Source organism: Pundamilia nyererei, unplaced genomic scaffold (assembly GCF_000239375.1).
Source record: "Pundamilia nyererei isolate P.nyererei 1_Seehausen unplaced genomic scaffold, PunNye1.0 scaffold00051, whole genome shotgun sequence".
Classification (NCBI taxonomy): Eukaryota; Metazoa; Chordata; class Actinopteri; order Cichliformes; family Cichlidae; genus Pundamilia; species Pundamilia nyererei.
The window spans coordinates 852915-870168 of record NW_005187452.1 but is presented as its reverse complement, the minus strand read 5'-3'; the positions used below and the strand labels follow the sequence as shown (position 1 = coordinate 870168).

General features: G+C 39.9%; 2 protein-coding genes across 2 annotated transcripts in view; one reads left to right on the top strand and one right to left on the bottom strand.

Moving 5' to 3' along the window:
- Window positions 1–202: 202 nt before the first annotated feature.
- gcfc2 (GC-rich sequence DNA-binding factor 2) lies at window positions 203–7539 on the bottom strand. Its single transcript, XM_005733298.2, has 18 exons — window positions 7130–7539; window positions 6464–6565; window positions 5774–5995; window positions 5396–5647; window positions 5073–5173; window positions 4741–4892; window positions 4309–4492; window positions 3983–4106; window positions 3775–3826; window positions 3508–3605; window positions 3042–3241; window positions 2673–2817; window positions 2037–2158; window positions 1828–1904; window positions 1525–1591; window positions 1290–1436; window positions 1066–1202; window positions 203–830 (listed from the first exon to the last, which is right to left on the bottom strand). The coding sequence occupies exons 1-18, from the start codon at window positions 7455–7457 to the stop codon at window positions 698–700; spliced, it is 2643 nt and encodes an 880-aa protein (XP_005733355.1). The 5' UTR covers window positions 7458–7539; the 3' UTR covers window positions 203–697.
- A 1563-nt stretch (window positions 7540–9102) lies between these two features.
- itsn2b (intersectin 2b) overlaps window positions 9103–17254 on the top strand; it is a 34186-nt gene continuing 26034 nt past the window's right edge. The window contains exons 1-2 of the mRNA XM_013910901.1: window positions 9103–9342; window positions 16940–16998. Of these exons, the coding sequence (XP_013766355.1) occupies window positions 16992–16998 (7 nt within the window). The 5' untranslated portion in view covers window positions 9103–9342; window positions 16940–16991. The remainder of the gene's footprint in view (window positions 9343–16939; window positions 16999–17254) is intronic.

The window sequence follows — 17254 nt, the reverse complement described above, 5'->3', positions numbered from 1 at the left end:
CTGAAATAATGCAGGTGATTCTGATGGGCTTTCAGTATATTCAATTATTTTTACTATTGGTACAGTAATGTCTAAAATATGTATTATAATTGTTAGAAAAGCAAAGTTTTCATGCAGTAAACCTCATGTGGTTAACTTTTTTTCTCTTTTTTTTTTTAAGCGAGACCTGACTGAGCTCAGTGCTGTGTACTGTATTTAATGTGATCTGACAGATGATATTGGTATTAACTAAAGAAAAACACTCCTGACAGGGGAAAGGAGATGACAAAGCTCATCTCCTTTCTTTCTGTCCTTGCTTCAGATGTCTGTCTTGTCAGCATCTGTTCATAAGAAACTGGACAATTTAATAAGAAAACCTCAACAGGACTGCAGCTTGTGTAGTGATGTCAGTGATAAAAATCGAATGTGGAGTGGGATTAAAGAGAAAAGAAGTTTGAAATCGCACAAACACCTTAAACGGCAAAAGGTTTAAACAAACAATCACAAAAGACATTTATTCATAAAAAAATCCAATTATCCTGTTTAAACAGCGACATATTCACAATTCCAAATTGTAGGAATGTGAATTATTTTACAAACACGTGTTCATCTCAACTATTGCTTCAGTCAAGGTGGAGCATACAGTTTTGTACACGCCACCTCACATTAGGCGGTTGGTATTTCAGTTTGAGCCGTCTTCCCTTGATCTTTTTCAGACTCATGCAGTCTCTGGGTTCAGCAGCTGATGAGAGTAGATGGCATCTTCATAGTGGTATTTTTCTGCTATGGCCATGATGGAGTCGTGGCATCTGATTGTACTCAAAACCTTTAGTAGGTCAACCACAGCAGCCCTACAGCAGAAACACATGATTCTGATTACAACATTTGTTGGGTGGGGAACATCTGCACAAACGTATGAAGATAATGACTTTATAGAAATATTGCTGTCACACTGCAGGAAAGTCTCCAATAGCTTGTGTATCAAGTGAAACAAAAAAAATCTAGCAATATAAAATTAATTTAAAAAGGGCATCTATTTGATGTTGACTTATCTTACTGTTTTCTACAAAAAACATGCTTTATTACCTGGTGTTGGGATCTGTGGGAGGCTGCTGTTTACAGATGGCATGAACTTTCTGAACTATGTGGTTTCTGAAATTGTGGAGCTGAGGCAAACAGGTGCTCTCCCCTTTAAACCAAGACGGGGGTAGACCATCTGCTATCTGAGGAGGGAGCGAGGAGTGATAAAGCATCATTATCAACGTCAAACTAATATGTAGAACACCAACAACTGTGATGCATTCAAATACCTTTTTGCATGCATAAACAGCATTGTTGGACAGCGTGTGACTGCACAGTGTGGTCATGAGGTATCGGTTCAACAGCTTCTCCAGCATCAGTTCCTTCAATACAGACTCGGGGAGCAGTAAATCCCACTTCCCCATATTGCCTAAGAGCTAAATGAAAAGCAATGCAATTGATATTAGCTTGAAAAGTTTCAAAATACAGTCAAAATCTGACACAACACAAATGTCTGAGCAGTACTTTTACAGCTGTCCAGAACTGCTGATCTCTGAAGTGACGCTGAGGTGAAGACGCCTCTTCAAGAAACCTGAATAGAAGATCAGACAGTATAAATAAAGTGCAAATACAACAGGTTTAAAGGACCATCTCTGACTATTAACTGAAAATTTTATCTAATGACTGAAGAGAGTTTTAGATACATTTCCTTATTTAATACAAGGAAGTACTATTCTTTGTATCAAATAAGGAACAAAAGGATACAAAATGCAGGTGTTGTACTCAACACCTGATATTCATTTTTAAACACATCAAACAGAAACTCACTTTTTGGGGTACAGGGGAATAAAGACATCTTCATCTACACAGCTTCTCAGCCTGCGAACCAGAGCCTCTGTGAATGCCTGAGTGGGAGACAAATACACAAAATATGTATCTGAAAGTACGACCCAGTAAATAATAGGCACGTTTTAAATGGTAAAAGACAACAGCAAAGGTGAGTTTTGTTTTGAAAAATGTGTAAGTGTTGGCTTTACCTTGATTGGCTTGCTATGCTCTCCTTCAAAGACAGAATAGTCCTCCTTCAGACTGTGGCACACATCAGTCAGACAGACAGACTGTTGGTGGGACATGGGATCCCACACCAGCTCCACATAAGCTGGAAACAAAGACACACAAAGACAGGCAGGGTCAGTATTTGACACATCTCGTGTCTGTAGTTGAGGTCATTATAATGTGCATATGGATTTTTCAAAGACCAGCAGAGAGCAATCAATATAAAAGGCTAAGAGGAATTCAAGGCAAACCTTCGTTCCAATATAACTATACCAGGCAAGGGAGACCACTGTAAAATATTAGTTATAGGCAGAGTGACTTGGTAATTCATTTGGTATGGACTGTTAATTTTGCTGCATAAAGCTATTCTAAATGCCTAAGCCGATTCATACATTCTGGACCTAAAAAATGATTTAGATTTGATTATCCACAGCACCTGAAAAGCTGAACCAAAAAGCAAAGTAAAAGAAAAAATGCTCAGATAATACTGCCTCAGATTAAATCATGAAATGGATTTTAGTTTAAAAATGAAAAAGCAATGACCCCTATGCAGTCCTGTACTTGGATGTTTTTGCTTCTTAAATTATGGGGAGCACAGATCATTGAGTCCACAGTACCAGTCATTTTGGGTACGACGGTCCTTTCTATGACGCTGGACAGCGTCTGTCTGTCTGTGTGCTCCAGCTCTTCGTGGCCATGTCCATGACAAAAGGTCTCCACTGCTGTGAACCATGAGAGGTTTTCAAAGTCTCCACTGGTATCCTGAGACACAACAATAAATCTATGGTTATTGCTGCATATTATAACATAACTAATGGCAGCTGTGTTTACAGTTCAATTCCCCAGACATGGATTAAGCCTAGTCCTGGACCACAAACTTTTTTTTTTCTCTTTTTTTTTTTTTAAATGCAGGTCTTAGTCTGGGAGTAGGGTTAATCCATGTCTAAAACCTCAAACCCTCTGTATGCGTACACAAGTTCAAGTACTTTTAAAGGGTTCCACGCCAGCAGCTGATGCCTGATGATGGGGTTCAGCAACTTGGGCAGACACAGAGAGATATAAGCATTGTGGTAGGACTCCGAGTAGCATTCCCTCCATTCTTCAAAGCGAGACAGAATCTTTTTAACACTGCAGAAGTCTTCTTGGACATCAGAAAATACTGCCTTAGACCTCAACAGTATGTCAGCTGGAGCAGACACAGAAAGGGGAAGAAAAGAGAGACAGATAAATACACAGGCATCAAGCAAATCAGGATCAAGTTTATAGCCTAGAAACTAAAAGAGAAAGCCACAAAGAGAGAAGAGAGTTGCCGTAATAAATAGAAAATATTTATATTGCAGTCTTGCAGAATTTAATTGTATTATACTTCACTGTGTTTAAGGTACACTGTTTTAGCAAAGCCTTCGCCTACAAATTGATGCTCATACAGAGAGCTGAACAAGCACGCCTCACCTATGTTCTTCTGCAGCTGCTCCTGCTCTTCTGCTGAAGGTTGTGTGTCTTCAGCCATATCAAAGTCTTCCTCAGTTTTAACACCGACGTTTACCTCACTGGAAAACAGAGACAAATATTAAACCCATATCTGTGCAAGACTAGAATGGAGTACCTGCTCAAATGCATGCATATACTTCCTTTTTCTAATACATGAACAGAATAAATTAGAAAAGTAACAAAGCAAACCAGGAAATGTAATCTTGAAAGGTATTTCATTACACTCACCACTGAGTTTCTGATCCATTGGCTGAACTTGCACTCTGCTCTGCTGTGTTATCTACAAATTACATCCAGTTAATTTAAATATTACATCCTGAGACACACTGCACAGTAGGTTTTAATATACGTGGAGACACACACACACACACACACACACACACACACACACACACACACACTTAAACACACACACACACACACACACTTCACTCACAGCTAAGCTGCTGCAGGTGGTCTGCCTGCTCCTTAATCTTCTCTCGTCTCTGAGCCAACAGCGCCTCCATCTGGTCAGACAGCAGAGTGTGCAACTCCAGCTCCAGAGAGTTGATCTCAACAACCTTCAGCAAATAAAAGGAGAGTCACCTAAATTATTGTGGGATTATTTATCTGGGATAATTTAGTCAAGTATTGAGGGAAAAAAAACCAGATAATGCTGTACTGGTTTATATCATATGAATACAGAGTAGAACAATTTAAAGCTTAAAGATAAACTACTCTTTTTTCAGTTGTTGCTTTAAATGTTAACTTTTCTTTTCTGACCTTCTCCTGCAAACACTCCACCATGTTGTGGGCATAAGTCGTCATGGTCCTGTAAAACTTAAGCTGCTTCTCTGAGGAGCTTTCCTCCAGATTCTCCAACGAGGTTTTAGCACCCTCAACATCGCCCTCCATCCTTCTGAGCTCTGCCTGGCGTGCTCTGTACACCTCCTTCAACGAATCAAGTCTAGGAAGAAAAAAAATATTACAAAGTGGAGGAGTTAAGTGTACAATGGGGGGAAATGTGTGTTGCATGTTTTGGCAGCATGCAGTAATAAAAGCACAGTGTATAAATGTAATGTTTATTAGCCTCTGGAATCATGCTAATAGGAATTACTACTGCTGTACAGTGTATCATTTAAACATTTAATCCTAATCTGTTCTGTCATTAATATTTTAAATCGTTATAGTGTGTGGAATAAAGAGCAAACTAACTTTCCAGCGATCCTTCTCTTGACCGTTGAGACAGTGACAGGAGGAAGCATCTTTGGAACTTTGACTCCTGCAGATTTCTTCTTCTGTCTTCCTCTATCTCGCCTGCTTATGCTACTGCTGCTGTAGCTGCTGGACTCACTGCCAGATGGGCTCTAATGAAAAATATCAGGATAAAAGGAGGATAAAAAGACAAAAGGCAATGACAGCAGAACAATGCAAAAAGACACGCATAAAGGTATAAAACAGGTGCATAACTTACAGTAACAGCATTTATAGATATGTGCTAACAGAATAATGAGAATCAAAAACAAGATGTCAATGGGCCCTCATACCTGCTCCCCTGGTCGTCTTTTGACTCCCTTCCCAATTTGTGTCTCTTCCCAGAGTTCCTGCTCCTCCCCATCAGTCCCTGACCGACTGCCATCACTTTCTCCTAAAACACACAGAATAGGACAATTAAAATTCACGGTTTGGTTAAAATCCATACGAACTATTCAGACAGGCCTATTATGACAAATTTCACCTTTCTTTTTTAACTTAAACAGCTTTCACATTTTCATGCTTCCCCACCGTTCTTCTTCTCTCTACACCTGCCATTTCTCTCTCTCTTTCTCACCTCCTCATACTATTTTTTCTGTATCCCGCCCTCTCATACCAAGTTTCTCAGCAATTCTTTCCCTGATGCTCCTCATCCGTGGGGCAAACTCGATTCTCCTCTCGTGATCATCCAGCTCATTATCATCATCATCATCGACTCTGTCATCTTCATCCTCCCTGCTGTAGTGATCTGGTGTGCTGCCAGCTGAACTCTGGCCATCTCTACTGAGGGGAATGAATTCTTTCTGGGTTCGATTGGCACGACGCCGTCTCTTGGCTGCCTCGATCTCTCTAGCATTGGGGATATTTACTGCAGGCACAAACAAAGCAGAAGAAATTTAAAAACACAGCCATGAATCCAGATTAACAACTGATGATTTTAATCATATCATGTAGCCCTAACAAACTGAGAGTCCTTCTCTTTGACAAAACATACCGGGCATATAAGAAGAACTGCTAGAGTCTGAGGCTGAGCTGGCTGAAGGAGATCCCACTCCACGTTCATCGCTATCACTGTCATCATTGCTCCCATTATCCTTGTCATCATCATCATCATCATCATCATCATCTTCGTCGTCATCATCCACAGAATGTGGTGACGTCTGACTGCTATAATCTTGCCTGGGTGAAGCAGATGATGAGATAGCACCACCAGCCCCTGAAGGTGGAAGAGAGAACAGGAAGCCATTGATTTTAGCTAAAAGACATAAAAATGTTTATTCTGTCTACTCACCAAAAATGCGTTCTGGTATACATTAGATATTGCAAAGAATCTATATATGTAAACCCTTAACAGTATAATCTGAAGATTAGAAAGGATTAGAAAAATAGTCATTTTGGTTTATTTATGACCAAAAGGGATTTGAAAACACATCAATTTCTGTCAAATAAGTTACCACAGCCTCATTGCCTCTACCAAAATCATCTCTAAACTGCAGATACTAAACCAGGAAAAAACCTGTGAACACATGGATCTGTTGCTGTCACTTCCCTACTCATCACCTCCTATGGAATGGATGCATTCTTTTGGATACACATATCACACCTGTCCAGTGAGTGTATTTAATGCACATATACTGTATTCAAGATCTGTTTCTAAGAGTTCTTGTTCCCATCATGGACCTACCTGTGCTGACGATGGTCTTGGCAGGCGGAGCCTCCTTCTTCCTAATTTGGAACAGAACTGCTTTCTCAGATGACTTCTTCAATTTAAACGTAGACTCCTCAGCTATGAGAAGGTGAAACAAACCAGAATTATATGCCGTTACATTGGGCAATCACCGCCAACCGCCATCCTCTGTTAGGATGATCAGACCACTACAAACTAAATGTTGAGTATTCCAGCTGCAGCTCTGTTAGATAATCCTCACTGGGTTTCAATATGGATTCCCCCATAGATCAGCTTTTCTTCATAAGTCACACGTTTTTAGGGGGGAATCGTATGTTTTTACTTTTGCAAAGTAGAGCCACACAAAATGTGTGACATTGTCTCAATATGTGGGAAATGGTGTCTATTGTCACCTTCGGGTCCAATAAAGTAAAACACATGGGGTTCAAGAGGCATCTGGGCAGATGATGTGGACAGATGACAGGGAAAACACTGACAGTGGATAAAATCATTTAGGAACTCTATGAACTGTCACTGTATCTTTGAGGTTTAGGTTCTTCACCTCTTTTACCAACAGATAACAGGAGATTAATATTTCCAAATTCCTAACGTTGCTCTAAAGTTGTCAGTGAGCTGAGGAGTTAAAGATATTTACCTTAAAGCGCCTCGTTTACATTTACTTACCTTCCTTATCATCGGAGAAACTCAAAACAGAGGTTTCTTTCTTTTTGGTCCCCTCCTGGTCTTTCTTTCTCTCTTCTCTTTCTTCTGTCATTTCCACGCTCTCACCGTCTTCTCCGTCACTGGAATCCGGCTTCGGAGGCGTCGCTTCCCGCTTGGAGCTGCAAGTGATGCCGCGGCTCTGCGCGGCTTTAAGGGGCTTATTTACCACAGCTGGAGCGGTTTTCTCCGGGTTTTCCTCTCCTTCTTCGCTCTTCTTTGGCTGGTCCTCATCGTCGCTGGAGCAGTCTTTTCTTTGCCGAAAGTTTCTCCGGGGTTTCTTGTTGAACATTTTGCTCCACTCACCATGGAGGTAGCAAAGTTATAAACTAGCCGTAAACCGCGAAAATCGTTTGGAAATGTCGCAAAGCTGCCGCAAGTACGCCTCAAGGGAATATGGGTAATAGAGTACATGTTTAGTTTTTCAGAAGAAAAACGCTTGCACATTATAGTAAACTAAACACAAACGATGATATTCCACAGAAATAAATAATAATAATTAACAATAGTTAGTCATCTCATTAAAATTACTACATAAAGCAGCGCTCTGTGGGAATAAACTGGAGTCAAAACAGAACCTGGGATGAAAATAGCACTTAAAAAAAAAAACTTTACTAGGTTAGAGGAACCACACAGACACAAACAGAAAAACACAAACTATTGGCAATGTGTAGCAGTGAATGATATACACAGCATCGCTATTATAGTTTTGTATTATTTATTAGGTTTTGTTTTTTTTAGATATCAGTTAAATAAAAATTCGTTGTACTTCTTAGCTGAGTTTTCCATGACCACAGTAACCAGTCATGTTCTTGCGTGTATCCATTGAAGCAGTTTTAAATAACATTACATGCATTAATGTTAAAGAACATCACATGAAGTAAAAACTATTGGTTTAACTGTAGGTGGAAAAAATATATGTTTGTAGGTTTTAGAAGATAGACTCCTTATGTCCTTCACAGTGGTCCACTGCCTATCATTCCCCATATTTTGCAAACGATATACAAAAGACCAGACTATAATTCATTATCTTAGTTACTTAGTTACTGGGATTAAATCGTGTTTTTAAATGCAACTGCTATATCAGTAGTGGGCATGTATGGTACGTAATGAGTGTTCATGGAGGCAGGAGATCTGTTAACATTAAAATGATCATCCACTGAATTTTCTATAATTTAAAAAAAAAATCTCTTTGCAGCCATCATGCATTCCCTCAGAGCTTGTGATCTCGTCCCACTGAAGCAGCCAAATCTGGCCAAATTACAGTCCAGGTAAGTTACTAAGAAATTTCCAACCAGTTTTGGAAATGACTGATTGCTGGACACCCAAGTGCCACCCACATTAAACAAGATGTCTAATTTAAGGCAACAGTGTCCCTTCAAAGTCTGGATTATTTGGGTGTTATCCCAATTCTGGGCTTTGGAAATTTACACAGCTAAACCCGGTTAAAAACAGGCAATGATTTGATTTACCGATCTAATACAGTACATTATTAGTTGGCTATATAGGCTGATCCAAATTTCCAAAGTGAGCTACTCTTTGTGACTTTAATCGCAGAGGATTTCTGAATAGTTTCTTGCAAATGTGCAATTGTGTAATCTCAGAATATATGACTATATAATCTCAGAGTGTATGGCTGTATAATCTCAGAACACATGACTGTATAATCACAGAACGTGTACCTATATAATTTCAAAATATATGACTGTATACTGTCAGAATATCCTTATCTCATAATTTGTAATGAATAATCTCCAAGTCATACAAGGATTTTAATCGCTTCTCCATTATTCTCCTAGTCTGGCTCCATATTGTATAATATTACCCTCACTTGTCTCTTATCTGCCTCCCATCCCATCGATTGTTCTCCTTCTCCATCTGTTCCACTTTTATTCCTCCCTTTCTCTCTCCTCCCACTCGCCGGACGTTAGCAGCGCCTCACAGGCTCCAATCACTCGTCGTCAGCCATGTTGTTGGTGTGACACACCGAGCTGTCAGCAACAGGTTCTCTGAGCAGAAACGTTAACAAACTTAACATATCTCCTGAAAACGGCAGCTCTCCGCGGATACTAAACTTTGAGAGTGTGTGTGGGAAACCGTCCAGAAGTGGTGGCTCGTCATTTGCGGCCTCTCGAAAGCTCAGAAGTTGATGTTTTTGAACCGTAGCGGTGAGAGAGGTAGGCAAGCGAAACTGCTTATCTAAGCATGACCGTAAGTTTGATGTTCTCATAATAATCCCTTTATAGACTCCCTGTTGACTTTTCGATATTTTTTAATAACTTTTCCGTGTTCGTGTTTCCTTGTGTACCTTGTTTAATTTGAAAATATGAAAGGAAAAAGTGTTCTTTAAAGAGGTGATGCTTCACCGTGGGTGCCAAACAACCTGGGACCGTCAGAGTTGGGTTAGCTTGCTAAGTTGTGTGTTTTCATTAAATGTTTTGTTTGTGGACAATCAGATGAGGAGTGTTTGTTGGCGCTTATTTTATGGCGAAAGTGTATCTGGGAGGTTTGGGAGAGCAGATTTGCAGGAAAGTCTCCTAAATTCCTTTTGGTTCAAACTAGTTGAGCAGGTTGCAGGCAGGTCTCAGTGACTGGTGACAAGTGATCAGGGAATGCGACTCTTTCGGTTTATCTAGAGACACATAAACAGAGATGAAGGTTGTAAATGACGTTACCGTCCCCAAGTGGAAATGTTTGTATGAATTATTGGCCTGCTCGGTCTCAGTTGTGCAAAGTGACCTAATTAGTGAAAGCCGAGGCCCACACAAATATATTTAATGAAAGAATTCAAAATATATTTCTTGTGTTAATTCCAACTCAATAGCTGACAGGGTTACTTCACCATATTTATTATAGGCTACTGTAGATTGGTGCTGCTGCACACAATCGTTCTTCCCTGCGAAATAATCTCTGTTTTTACAATTAATTAAGACCATGAACAGTGAGCTGGGGGGGGGGCGGCTAACTGAAATAGTATTGGGATTGTAGAAAACTATTATCCACACATCTATGCATTTTCTGAATTGCTTATCCAATTCAGGATCGTGGGGGTTCTGGAGCATGTCCCAGCTGTAATAAGATCAGAGGTGGGGTGCACCCTGGACAGGTCGCCAGTCTACCACAGGGCTAACATTAACACCTACAGCCAGTTTACAATCAACAATTAACCTAACATACAAGTCCTTGGGCTGTGAGAGAAAACCCACGCAGAAGGGTCCCAAGCCTGGAGGGTAATCCTATTCCTTCTTGCTGGGAAGTGCTAATCACTGCACCACTATGCCGCTCACTAATAATAATAATTATTATTAAAAATTAAAATATAATGAGGGAAAATTCTTTTAGTTTTTATAAGTCTGGTCAAACTGGGTCAACAAAACTTAAACCAGGAGGTATTCGTGCATATGATCAACTATAACTAAAGTGACGGTAATAAAAACTTAACTGAAATAAGGGAACACAATGTGGAAAGTAACTGAACTGAAATAAAAATTAATCTGGAAACATGATAAAATCTACAAATAATATGAACTACTGTGAGTGATGATTGCAAATAAGTTTAATTAAAAAACTTGGGGGAAAATGCAGGATAACATATTGTAGCATTTATCTTTCTAACTTGGCAGGATGTTGTTTAAAAACCACATCAGCACAAAAAATTATCATCGGTTGCTCTTGTGCTGTCTATTTCAGTGCAGATACTTTGTTATTGCATAACACTGATAAGTTGAGAGATAGTTCTTTTAGCTTTTTTATTTTTTATTTTTTTTTTTAATAGTCTTTTACCCGAAGGCCAACCTTATTAGAGAGTTGCTTGGGGGGAAAAAAGTGACATTATTATGCATTTAGAGAAAATGCTTGAAAGGTCTGGAATGAAGTGCATGCTGAGTGTATCTGCTGTTCTTTTCTTTTGAGAAAAGCAATATTCCACCAGTGTAGCGTTTATCCTACCAGCACTGGGTAGTCATTTTGTTCCCCTAAATTGACAGGAAAATGCACAAATGTCTCTCTAATAAGGTAACAAAGACTTATGGCCTTTAATATATGTGGGCACATCATGTTTGCGTACATCATCACCTACCAGAGTTCTGTTGTAGGCTATTAAAACCCTGAAATCAGCAAAATATTAAAGTGGTTAACATGCTGAGTTAGTACAGGGAGGAGTCTTACCAAGCTGCAGCTCTTTGTGTCCAATCCTAACTTGATGCTTGTCATTTTAATACTGGACACTAAGCAGCAGCCTACCGTTTTCCTCATCCAACTTCCATTTATTATATAAATATTAGTCCGACATTAACTTGTCAGTCAAACCAGACTCGCAGTCTTTTTTAAGTTGGCAGTGGTGAAGCATTGCCATGTTCCCACTGAGCCACATGCACAAGCCAAACAACAAATTTAGAAGTGTACGTTCTCCAGCCCTGTCATATTCAGATAGATGGACAAATCAAGGTGAGTCAAACCCAGGCTAAAAGAGGGAGAGGTGTGCCATGCCTCTTAAGAAAACAAAATCTGGCTTTGCAAACATAGTTAATCAAACCCAATCTGAAACGCTGCTGGTTTGCTTTGCAGCTCTGAGTGTGGTAGATGGGTGTTTACTGCAGAGCGGGTGGATGCTGAAGTATCACTTTAATAAAACTACCCGTTAGTTGTCTCTGTATTGTGGGAAGGAATTGAAAATACACATTAAAAACAGCTGAAGAGAAAGCTTGGGTAATTTTACTGTACACAAAGGAGGACACAGAGGGGAAGAAAGGGTGTCATCGGGCAGAAACAGAACTGTGGATGGAGTTGATGTCATTGGTGTGAGGTCAGTGAGCGAGGCGGCAGAAAATCAATCATTCCTTAGAACGGCATTCACGCAGTGTTTGTCTCTGAAAAGAGCAGTGATGATGACAGGACTGGCAGGGTGCAGTTTTACATGCAAAGTTATGAGAGTTGGTGAGAAAGTTGGGGGGGGGGGGTTGCTCAAAAGATGGTCACGAATGAGGAACTTGAGCAAGGAGAATATGTTTCTGTTCTCAGTCTCATCCCTATCCCTGACAGTGTTACGTCATGTTTGTTATTTCTTGATTCACTCTAAGCAAGGGTGGAATGGCAGTGAGGTACACAGTAGCACAAAGCAAAAGGTATAAACAGACAGAAAGAAAGGCACATATGGTTCAAAGTGTCTACTGAAGAAGCTAAGGTCAGAAACAGTCATGCCATTTATCCAACAGGTTTCACTGTTGTATGCTAACTGATAGACAAGCAGGTCCACAGCAGAACTCCAAAGAGCAAATTGATATGCATATAAACACAAAAACTCTTGATTGTAGTTTGTAAAGAAAAGCTCTTTCCGCAATGGAATTTAGACTGTTATGGTCGAAGAAAAATAAGATCTAATGTCCCACTGTTCATTTTGATTATTTCTTTCAGTATACAGTGGTTATGTGGTGTTATGGACATCAGTGTTACTGTTTTGCTGGCTGTTAGCAAGTATACTACAGTGTTTCACCACCTCTCCACCATTGTGAAAGAGCTGTTTCATGAACTGCAGGTTGGGACACTGTGAGTCACATGTCTATTTATGTACCGAACTATGACAAAAGCAATGGCTATTGCATGTGTGTTCACACCAAGATGAGTGGACACATAAAGCAGACTTATGTGTTTTGCTACCCAGGGGTTATCATATTTTCCACTTCTCAGAATTCTAGTTATACAGACAAGCTGTATAACAGCTGTTCTTTTTTGGGTTGTTTTATTTTTAAATCCAGAACTACACAAGGTTTTTAAAAAATATTGTTCATGCACACACTGTAACTCAAAAACAGCATCACACACAAATAGAGCTAGAATTAGGAGGAAGTCAAAGTGTTGGGCATAGGAACATCAGTAGCTTGTATTCTTGCTGTTATTCAGATTTGAAGACATGCATTGCGGTTGCTGCTCTATTGTCATTACAGAGAGCTTCTGTTCACTACTACTGTAGTGCATTCAGAGGTTTTTAGACATTCAAGTTTTTATTTCAGTTTTTTTACAGAACTATGTACATTACGCCACACTTATTGTAAACTTTGGTAAATCAATGAAAATATCAAATTTTCTTTTTCATTTATATGTTGATTATAGCAGCAGTAACAGCCTCAGTCCTTTGTGGGAATTATCACACATGTTTGACACACCTTTCTTTTGGACGTTTCTACGTTTTCTATCGTTTTTCAAACTCAACACAACTTATAAGGAGTGTTGGTCCACAGTAAATTCACAGTCTATCTGAGAGCTCTGTTGGGTTTGTGCCCAGATTGTGGCAGGGTCAGTTCAAGACTGTCAGTGGGGAGCCACCCTGTGTTTTCTTGGCAGGATCCTTAAGGTTGTTGTCTTGTTGAAAACCACAGATCCTGAGCGCCCAGTCTCTGCCTGGTGTCTCCTGCAAATGCTGTTGGGAACTGTGGCTTTATTTAAAAGTTCATATTTCAAACCATAGACAGTATAAAAGACCTACGAGGATGTCACCTTTTGAAGTTTTGTTTTGAAGCCTTGAGATGAACGTCAATAAAGGTAGTTGTTTTCCTAATAGACTTTTATAAGATTAGAAGTTTTTTGCAACTACAGCTATCGCCATCTGGTGGCCACTAGGTAAAATCCACATTTTTTTAGGGGCTTCTTATTTTTGTAACAAGGAAGCTATGTCCATCCTCTTTACGCTCTCTGAGTTAAATTCAGGTGAGTTATTTCGCCTGCTTGCAGTAATGGCACATTCCATCTACAAGGCAGCTGTCTCCTTGATAGAGCGATTCAGTTGTGTCAAAACAGTGCATCTAGCTTAGAATCTGTTTTTGCTTTTCCTTTTCCTACTTGTTTTTAGATGTTTTTAAAAGGTTCTGTATCACTGGTTAAGTATAGATGAGGTTAGTTTTTAAGTTAGGTGGAGCTCTGGTTGTTGATCTTCACTCTGATTTTACCTTCGGGGAGTCTATGCAAATGGTGGAGCAGAGGTATTCATTTAGCAGCACAAGGCTTCTACTGAGGCAGTGTGTGTTTATGTGGAGGGCGACTCCAGAAGGTATTTGCATGAAGTTTGCAAAGCTGACTCTGCCACTGAGGTCACTCCTTTGTGCTAGCCAAGTCCGACGTTCAGTCGGTCAGTTGGTCAGGTAGCCGCCCTGTGAGGAAAGTTAGACTGCTTGCTTACTGTGGAAACAGTAAACCTTAAAGCCAACAGTCTGCTGCTTTCTTTCACTTATTCATTCAGATTCCTGTAGTGTTGGGTTACCAGACATTAGATTCCATGACTTCAGTGTCAGTGGCTTTCAAATACCTCCATAAGTAAGTACATTTCTTGAAAGGAACAACCAAACCATCCATTGTCACTGCTGATGGCAATATAGAGAGTACAATGATATGCTCTAAATTCATTTAAAACTAGTATGATTGTATTTGATGCTCTCCATCTAAACAGCTAGGAAAATAGATGGGAGAAGCAGAGGAAAGAATGGATGATCAGAGATATCGAATAAGAGTATGGTCTGACTCGGGAAAGGAAGGAGAGAGGGAGAGTGACAGATGGCAGGCAGTAGATTAGCCCTCTCTTGTTATTCTCTGCCCTTGTAAGAGCGTCAGCCAGGCACTTTCTTTCTGTTTTTTTTCTCTCCCTCATTCATATTCTCATGCACAGGCTTCTTGTCACCAGATATGTCAGTAATCACCTATAAATTACTCTTTAATCTGGAATACTGTGTCAGTTTCAACCACAGCTCTCACGCTTATTTTTTAGGACATTAAAAGCTGCCTCTCTCTCGCCAAGATCTGTGATCACTTCCTGTCAACTGATGTTGATTAAGGAAATGCTTCTGTTCGTAGGTTAGGCAGGAAGTGCTGAGCGGAATGATTAGAATTTCTCTCCTGCTTTTCCTCCTCCACCTTCATCATGTGAATCTGAGCAGCCGATGGCAGTGTGATGATAACAGGGAAAGTTGTCATTCTAAAGATGCGAAGATGAAATGAAAAGAGAAAATGCGAAGAAAAATAGTTGACGTACCAGTCGGACAGTTAAAGATTACATCTGTATTCAGTGTTGCATTACTACTGTTATTAATGGTTCTATAAATAAGTTCACACGACATTCATAACTGTCTCAGATCTAAACAATTCTGTTCTGTTGTGCATGTTGTAATGATCATTTAACAGGAAGAGTGCTACAGCAGCCACAGATAAGACCTATAACTATTTCTCCAACCCAGCATAAAGCTACTTACCGCCTTCTGTCAACAAGGAGTTCATATGTGATACATGAGACGGAGTCTGCTACATTTACCCTGTTATTTACATTACAATCAACCCCTGTGGACTGTCCCTATATAATAATATTTTAGTCTGGACCAAAGTACTGGGACAGACCTGCCTGATCACACAATCACATGCAATTACTTGAAACTTATAAACCCCAACCTTCAAGAAGAAGCTGAGCCTCCTACTACATAAAACAGGTTTATGCAACAATAGGCCAATTCCCACACTTTGTTTGCAAGTGCATGACTCAACAAGAGCGGTTTCAAAGCCTGATGAGATAGAGAAAGAGTCATAGTCACTGCTAACAGGAAGGCAGGTTTAAAGTCATTAAGAGTATTGGTTTGTCGCTTTAGTGTAGTAGCTTGTCTTTACTCATTTTCAACAGTTGAATGTTGAGCTACAACTTTACTCTAGATGGACATATTGTAATCTTATCTATAGCTACAAATTGTGGACAAAGACTGAAAGTGTATAAGCAGCAAAACAACATCTGGGCTTAGTCTTAAAGGGCGTTCACACAGGAAACAGTGTGCTTGTTGAGCGTTGGTTTGTTGCTGAATATTGGTAACCAGTGGAGTTCGTTTTGTGGTTGTCTAGGTAAAGCTCGAAGGCAGGACTGGGTCATTTTCCCCAGGGGTCACACAAGAAGCTCGCACCATTGTAGAGGATAAACTCATTCCTGGTGGATATTAACTTTAAAAATTAATTACCCACCCCTGTGCTAAGGTGTCTTTCACTGTCGTATTTCAACTAATGCTATTCTTTGATTAGACTGTTGCCTTCATGACCTGGACCCACATAAGCTTTAGAAAATAGAGAGCTGGAAATATCCTAACAGGATTGATTCTTGTATTGTGAAACTTACAGATTTTTCAAGAGTCTACAAAAACCTTTCTTCTATTGCTCTTAGGAAAAAAATGTAAATGGTTGTAAGTTTAACATTTGCTATAATTAAGTAGTCCTATCATGGACTGCAGTTGAACAAAAACTTTGTGTCTATAATAATAACTTGATGGTGTTTGCATCACACTGGGGAATAAACATGAACAAAGCATAACATCGGTACATCAAACGTGGGCAGTTTTTTGAAGAAGTGGTGTCTGTTTAACACCAAAGGGCTGTAGATCCTTTGTTCAGTCTACATTGGCTGATCAAACAGAACTGAACAGGGGTTTGTATTCCTGGACACAGTAAATGTTAATAAGTGCGTGTTGGTTTAGCTTTAGTAGTAGCATGGATTGCACTCTGGCCGCTACGACGTCAGTGTTGATAGTACTGAAAAAAGTCCATGTGGTTGAAAAGATTTGGGATGCGGCCAAAGTGAACAGGAGAAGCCCTGTTTGACTCTGCTGACCGACCAGAATCGCTCTCTCTCTCTCTCTCTCTGCCTGGTCTGTCTCTGTACCTCTCTCTGCCTTTTTATCTCCCTGCTCTCTATGACAGTACTGTCCTCTCTTAGCTACAGTATTGACTGATTACTGGACCGTGCTTATGTGTGTTTTGCAGATGGCTGTGAACAGTAGCTGAGGACGTCACTGGGAGTTCTCCACCTGCGAAAATGAATGGTAAGATCACTGTGTTTTGTGTGTATAAAGGACAGTGTTAAATCTGTGTGGAGAATGAAAGAAAGAAAGAGGGGTGTGTGAATGTGGCTCTGCAGAGCTGCTGAGGCCAACATAAGGCTAGTTTTAGTGATAATTGCTGGGTTGTGTTTGGCCTACGTTTGTGTACATATTCTTGACCAGCTTCTTTATAGTTTGACACAGTTGTGCTAATTTTGAAGTCTGGTCCATATATTTTCTTTTCTTTCTTTCTTTCTTT

Excerpts from the sequence above, each read along its gene's own strand:
- gcfc2 (XM_005733298.2), bottom strand. The coding sequence starts at position 7,457 with ATGTTCAACAAGAAACCCCGGAGAAACTTTCGGCAAAGAAAAGACTGC. Across the intron at positions 5,648-5,773 it reads CAGTTCTTCTTATATGCCCG|TAAATATCCCCAATGCTAGA; the intron begins GTATGTTTTGTC and ends TTGTGCCTGCAG. Across the intron at positions 1,437-1,524 it reads AGTTCTGGACAGCTGTAAAA|CTCTTAGGCAATATGGGGAA; the intron begins GTACTGCTCAGA and ends CTTTTCATTTAG.